Genomic DNA, 7500 nt, shown 5'->3' with positions numbered 1-7500 from the left:
CACACACACACACACACACACACACACACACACACACACACACACACACACACACACACACACACACACACACACACACAACACATATATAACTAGATATGTAACATAAAACTGTAGCAAAACTAATTGAAAACAGTCTCTTGAAACAAACATGCTGATTACTAATAAAAAGCATAATTACAAAATAAAAGGCAAGTAATTAAAACCACATTACTGCAACAATACCAAGACGAGAAGCAAACAACAAAAACGATGCACATAACCACAATCAAAAGTTTTTCGTCTTATCAACTCCCCTCCTCTTACTGACTGTCTTCAGCCTCTTTCTCACCGCCAAAATCTTGCATCTCTTTCTATCTTTTATCGCTCATTTTCATGCTAACTGTTCTACTGTATCTTGCTAACTGCCTTTCTCCCCTTCTCCTCCTGCGGCCTCGCTGCATAAGGCTTTCTTCGTCCTCTCATCCCTTTTCTGTCCAATTCTCTAATGCAAGGGTTAACCAGTTAATCATTCATATCTTTCACTGGCAAACTCTGGAACTCCCTGCCTGCTTCTGTATTTCCGTCTTCCTACGACTTGACTTTTTTGAAGAGAAAGGTGTCAAGACATTTGCTCTCTAATTTTGGATAACCCTTCTTATCTTTTAGAGAAGTAGCATCAAGTGGGCCCTTTTTTTTAACATTGTTTTGCCCTTGGCTGGCCTTCTCTCCTACATAAAAAAAAAAAAAACAGGTAGAAATGAAACATACAAAGAATTAAAACAAACACAATAAATCGAGAACAACGCACAAACAATTAACGAAACCATGATAAAGAAAAAATACGTAAAACAAAAACGAAACATAAACACAAAGCTGTCAAGAGTCACAGGAATCGTATACAAACAACAGCACAATCGCTACTAGAAACAAACAACGGGAAGGAGTGCACCTAAAGCAGACACAAGTGGGAACATTTCCATCATATCTTACTCCTTCTCCCTCTCCCTCTCTCTCTCTCTCTCTCTCTCTCTCTCTCTCTCTCTCTCTCTCTCTCTCTCTCTCTCTCACTTGTTTTCCCCGTTCCTTGCCACTCGACACCAGAATTGTCCTCTTACCATTTCTCTCTCTCTCTCTCTCTCTCTCTCTCTCTCTCTCTCTCTCTCTCTCTCTCTCTCTCTCTCACTTGTTTTCCCCGTTCCTTGCCACTCGACACCAGAATTGTCCTCTTACCATTTCTCCCTCCCTCTCTCTCTCTCTCTCTCTCTCTCTCTCTCTCTCTCTCTCTGGAAAGTATTGAAAACTATCTAAAACCATCCAATATTAACTTTAATTTCACTACCTCCCTCACACTTTCCCTCTCTCTCCTCTTCTTTCCTTTCTTTCCGTCCCTCACTGCCACTTATTTATCTCGCCCCGTTCCTCTCCCTACTGCAGGCATCCCGGTGTTCATGACGGCGTGCTGGGCGGTGGTGATGGGCCTGTGGAAGAACGTGGACTGCTGGTGGGGCTACTCCTTCACCACTTACTACTGGATCCTGGAGGGGCCGCGCTTCACCGTGATTGGCGTGAGTATCCCATCTGAGACGCTCTATTGTTAGGTGGAGAGGTTTTGAGAGAGTGAAGAGGAGGGGGTAAGGAAGGATGAGTTCTATAGTGTGTATGTTTAGTATTACGTAAATATGTGTGTGTGTGTGTGTGTGTGTGTGTGTGTGTGTGTGTGTGTGTGTGTGTGTGTGTGTGTGTGTGTGTGTGTGTGTGTGTGTGTGTGTGTGTGTGTGTGTGCGCGCGGCACGTAAGAACCATCGGGGTTCTTCACACAGCGCTTTGAATCTTGCAACCTCTTTCACTAAAGTTTTTCCTTTAATTTCCCTTCCAAACAGAAAGTTTTATGAAGCAAGAGAAGTATTTCAAAAATATTTTATCGAAATCCAGGGAAATACCAATATAAAGAAAGAATCCAAGGTATTTTCTTTTTTTCGTTTTTGTTTTCCTTCCTTTGTTGCCTCTTACCTTCACCGCTTCCTCCCTCACTTCCTCCGTCCGACCATTCCTTTCAGTTATCAAACAACTTTCGGAGTTAACAAGAGAAACATTACTACCTTTCCCTCTACGTTGACCTTCATCTTGCTCCTCACCTCTTATCGCATGGTGCCTTGACAACATCACATATCAAGGAAAGCTGAAGAGGCCGTCACGCGCCAGATAATGAATAGTGTAGCTTTCTGGTAACTTTTGTCACTGCTGGGACTTAATATTCCTCGTGAAAATTCCATGCCAAGGTGTTGTACTTCTAAAGTAATCAAAGATGTGGTATTAAGATATGATATGATATTTGAAATATTCTTGTGTAAAAAGTACTTAAAATTGAAAAAAAAACGAAGAACACAAAGGAAACTATCACATTGTGTTATCTATTGTTGATGACTGTACCTTGTTTGAGTACAAAGGAACATCTTAGTCTTAAAGCACAAAACTGAACAATAAGATAGGCAAGCGTTCACTTTGATAAAGATCGACTCATGGCTGTCACGTAACAGAGCTGAAAAAAAAAACTTACTTCTGTTCCTCTTTTAGTAATAGAGCTGGAATTAACTTGAGAACGTGCTCTGAAATCAATATGAAAAAGGCTTTGTCCGACTTGAGAAGCCTTGCTAGAGGTGCCAAAGTATAAAGTTTAAAAGGGATGGATTGTGATTGCGAGAGAAGTGCGCATTAACTATAATACAGAACAGCATAGGATGTAGGGCGACTGAATGGACATTGGATCCTCATGCAGCAGTGACGTGTCGGTTTCAATTAATTTACGTATTTTTAACAGTGGCTTTGGAAGCATGAAGCTCAGATGTTTTTTACTCCCCTTAGTCAATTTCCTTGCCACGCTAATAAGCAAAGACAGAATGAAATTAAATAAAAAAAAAAAAAAACAATATAAGAACATGAAAATTAAAATATAAACTTCTAAAACACACACACACACACACACACACACACACACACACACACACACACACACACACACACACACCGTTTATCTTCTTATAACATTTTAGATCAACACACTGTATAGTTGCTTCACTGCTGAGGTTATTCACACTCAGGTCGTCCTTGAGAGCAAAGTCCTTTGAATACTCGCAATTTTGCCGTCCTTCCTTGCAGCTTGCGTCTATCATTACAAGGCATTTTTTGGCAATCCTCGCGGACCCACGTGAAGCTAATCGATCATTGGGCTCCAACTCCTGTTTAATGGAACTGAAACCTGAGCCGCGCGATATTTGTTGTGCATAAGGGGGAACGGCGGTGGCGGATGTGGTGATGGAAGTTGTGATGGTGCGACGAAAACGAAGCTTTTGATCATAATAACGATACTGATGGTGATGAGAGGTGAGGTGAAGGAGAGGGTGGTCATAATGGTGATGCCAGTGGTTATGACTGTCTTGGTGATTGAGGAGTAAAAATCCGTGAATAGAGGGGGTGTTCGGTGGTTGTCTGTAGGGTGGAAAGAACTGTTCTAATGATGGTGCTGGTGGTGGTTGCAGTAAGGGACACTGTGATGGTGGCAGTGGTAGCGTCGGCGTTAATTGTAAAGGTGGCGGAAGCGGTGATGGAAGTGGTTATGGTGATGGTAAAGGAGCCTGCAGTATTGGCTATGTTCATTGCAATTGAAGTGGAGGTGTAGGAGGTTATGGTGGTGATGATGGTAGCAACATTAAGAGATTGTGGTGGAATCTCTTACACAAATTTTCCTTATTTATCGATTAAAGAAAAGGTGGATTTATAGATTTTTTAAAAAAGACAAAAAGGGGAAATGCTTTAACGCTGCACTACAAAGAAAAATAAAAGAGTCAAAAGAACGAAAAAGTGAACTGATGTCGGTTTCGGGAAAGGAGGGACGTGAGTAGAGGTGGCATGTCGTCTTGAAGGAAAGGTGACCAAAAAGACCAAAAGACCAAAGGAAGAGTAAACGTCTCTCTGGGGAACTCTCTTGATTATTCCATTGAACGTAACCTCCCAGGCGCCTTGCACGAGCACACCCTTGACAAGCAACGGCAACCGCGAGACAAATGCAAACACGATCATTCACGCTCCATGCAATCTATTGTCCTGCTTCAGATCTGCTTAATGCGAAACCTGTTCTGCGCCGATGGCTGAGGATTGCAGCCTCGTTTGATGGTCGTCGCGAACAACTGAAGCAGCGTTATTTTTCATCAAGGCGAAATACTGTACACACAAAGTATTTTCCCTTACCAATTAATGTAGAATGCAACAATTCACAACACTGGAAGAAATGTGTGTAATCTTTATTAACATCTATGAGAAAGAACATCAAAAAGATTATATAATGCGATTTCTAACCTCCTACTGTTGATCGGTATCTGTAGAACAAGAAGAGATGCCTTGGAATGGTTTTTGATTAAGAAAACATATGCCAATTAGCAATGAAAGAGTTAAGGGATGAAACACAATATCCATCACTTTCAAGCAAATGGCGCGCATTTCCCTTATGCAGCAGACGTCTTTCATTATAAAAGGTCAATATTCATATCATGAGGCTTTTGAATATCATCCACAACCCACACGACAGATATCTGCTGAAAACTACCAAGCGACTCAAAGCAGAAAGAAGAAAATAACTAAAAGAAGCAAACTGTGAGATGCATAAGGAACTCATGTCTTGAAACTGAAAGTGAGGGAAGCTCAGACAAAAGGGAAGGGAAAGTGAAGTGAGCATCATAATTTGATTCCAAGAAGCACATTAGTAATATCAAAACGGAAATAAATATGACAGAAAGCGATACTCTACTGGATTCTATATATGCACAACATGAAAAAAAAAAAAAAAAAAAAAACGGGAGAATCAAGCAGCTTATTCAGCAGCCGTCACGGGGAGAAATAGGTCCCTCGATTTTTGACAGAATCATTGATTTTCTGGCAAAGGTTCACGCATAAAAATGGTTAGGATGGCGATGGTAGCTGAAGCAGGCAGGCAGTCAACACACACACACACACACACACACACACACACACACACACACACACACACACAAAGACGCTTATCGAGCGCTGGTCTTTTTATATGAATTTCTTATCGTATGATGACATCAAAAGGACCTGAGAACTTAAGAAAATAATACGAAGCTGGAAGAAGCCATTAGGTCTATAGGCAGCAGACTCTGTAGTCGTATATACATCTGGTTTTTGTTTTTTACAGTATATTTAAAAGGTATTCAAATTTTATTACATTGCACCTATTTTTTAACCTAATACTAAATAGACATCGTGGTATTTATTTTGGTATATGTAAGGCCATAAGAAAATGAGGAAATCTGCAAGAATTCATTAACCCTACATGTGGCAGTCCCTGTACTAACTTATATACTTATTTCCATTGATCATCCCCACCTATATATCTGTCTAATAATTAATCTTTTAGTGCTAATTATTGACTTAGCAGTAACAACCTCATTACTGAATCAGCTCCATTCATCAACCACTCTATTTGAGAACCAGTTCCTTCCCATCTCTCAATCTAAAACCTAAATTTTTCCAGCTTGAACCCATTATTTTTGGTTTTATCCTGGCTACTAAGAAACAGTATGAAGGGCACCGCTATGATGACATTATCCTGGCGCTATAAAGCAATTCGATTCAGATTAAACACGTCTTCCAAAACTTTACAAAAATCAGTGCCTAACCTTAGTTTGTCTCTAAAAAAAAAAAAATATTCATAAGAAACCATTTCCAGACGTGCATGACGATACACAGATGTAATAATAGTAGAAAACCAGTGGGGAGAGGCAATGTACTCCTTATCGTGAGATATAGACATTTAAAAATTAAGGGTATGGTGTGGCCTTGATCTTGAAAGCGATACTATAAACCACTCCGCCCCCGATTACCATTTCCAGATGTGATAAAACTTAGAATTCATAATAGTAAAGAGAGAAACACTGGGACAGGCAATGTACTTCTGAGTAAATGACACATTTCTCGGTGTGGTTGGTAAATGGAGATGCTATGAAAGAGCGAGACTGCCACAGTTATTAGCCATTAGGAGGAAAGCGTTCCTGGCGTGTGTTGGTTCACATACTGTAGCTAGAATACAATGTACCAATGGAGGTGTGTTTCTTTATTGGTGATTATTTACTTATTTATTTTCTTTTATCATTTTTCTCTCCGTGGCTTTAGAATGTGGACATATCTACCTGAAGGTAATATTTTCCATTCCTACCTGCGTGCCACTTGCACCTGGCTCACTAAAGCTGAAACCCACCCCAGAGCCGACAGATGAAATTTATGAAATGGACGTTTTGACCCACACAATTACTAATAAGCTATTGCGAAATTTGTTTTGTAACTATTCTAGTTGAGTTCTTATGAATATGAAAAAAACTTCAAATGGAAAGACATGACATTTTCCTGTGAAGATGATGAACTGTACTAAATACAAAGAAAGCAGCAGAAATTATATATATATATATATATATATATATATATATATATATATATATATATATATATATATATATATATATATATATATATATATAGAGAGAGAGAGAGAGAGAGAGAGAGAGAGAGAGAGAGAGAGAGAGAGAGAGAGAGAGAGTAGAGGAGGTAGTCTGCGATACCTTAAGCAGACAATGTGAGCTACGAAACTTCCAGACCACGAAAGTTTTACCAGTAGTGTAAAATTGTATCAGCTATGATGGTGGATATCGCGCTGCCCTCTATCGGTACAGTTTCCCAGCATGGCGTACAGTAAGTGAAGGAAGGTTACGCCGGCCCAGTGCGCCTACAGGCGGGTTATCGCGACAGGTTATGTCAGGTTTTGGTGCTAGGTGTCTTAAGTTCTTTATTTTTATCCACAAGCTATCAAATCGTTCTCATTAAGTAGTTAGTAATTCCTCTTGCCTGTCAAGGAGTAAAAGTAAAAGAAAGAAAAGAAAATTATTGCAAACTAGCTTTGTATTTTTCCCAGAGGAACAGGGAGTCAGTTCACCAGACAGGCGCACGTGCAAATCAACTCACTTTCTGGTCACTACAACGGAAGTAAACACTGACGTTTCCCCATCTTACTGTGTGTTGTACAGCCAAAGTCTGTGCATCCAATGATGTTCAGTAAATAAGTGGACCTTGGGGCGATACCTGAAATAAAATGTTGTTTCATCTTTTGTTTCTTCTCACCACTCACTATGTTAGTCTGGGTATTTCGAGAGGACATAACAGTAAATATTATGTAAATTATCAGTCTCATTTGCACTCTTATAACCAGCGCCTTTACTGTACAGTATTTCTTTACTTATGACATTATCACCTGCAGAGATCTTCATATCTCTTGTGTCCCCCCACACCATTTTTTTTTATTTTAGCGAAATCATGCATTATATTGAATAGAGAACTGTTCTTCCGTTTTCTTTGAAGTAATGCGAGATATGGCAACGTGACAGGGATTATCGGCTTCATCCTGTGGACCCGACAATTTAGTTTTACTATATAGCCTAGTAATGCCCTACCCTG

At 39.9% G+C, this 7500-nt stretch overlaps 1 protein-coding gene across 1 annotated transcript in view; it reads left to right on the top strand.

Annotated features, from left to right (window-relative positions):
- The window catches only part of LOC123520520 (PDF receptor-like), a 194879-nt gene that overhangs the window by 158752 nt on the left and 28627 nt on the right, over positions 1-7500 (top strand). Inside the window, exon 8 of the mRNA XM_045282844.1 lies at positions 1417-1547. Within this exon, the coding sequence (XP_045138779.1) occupies positions 1417-1547 (131 nt within the window). The remainder of the gene's footprint in view (positions 1-1416; positions 1548-7500) is intronic.

This window comes from Portunus trituberculatus, chromosome 47 (assembly GCF_017591435.1).
Source record: "Portunus trituberculatus isolate SZX2019 chromosome 47, ASM1759143v1, whole genome shotgun sequence".
NCBI lineage: Eukaryota > Metazoa > Arthropoda > Malacostraca > Decapoda > Portunidae > Portunus > Portunus trituberculatus.
This window is presented reverse-complemented; position numbering and strand designations above follow the sequence as displayed.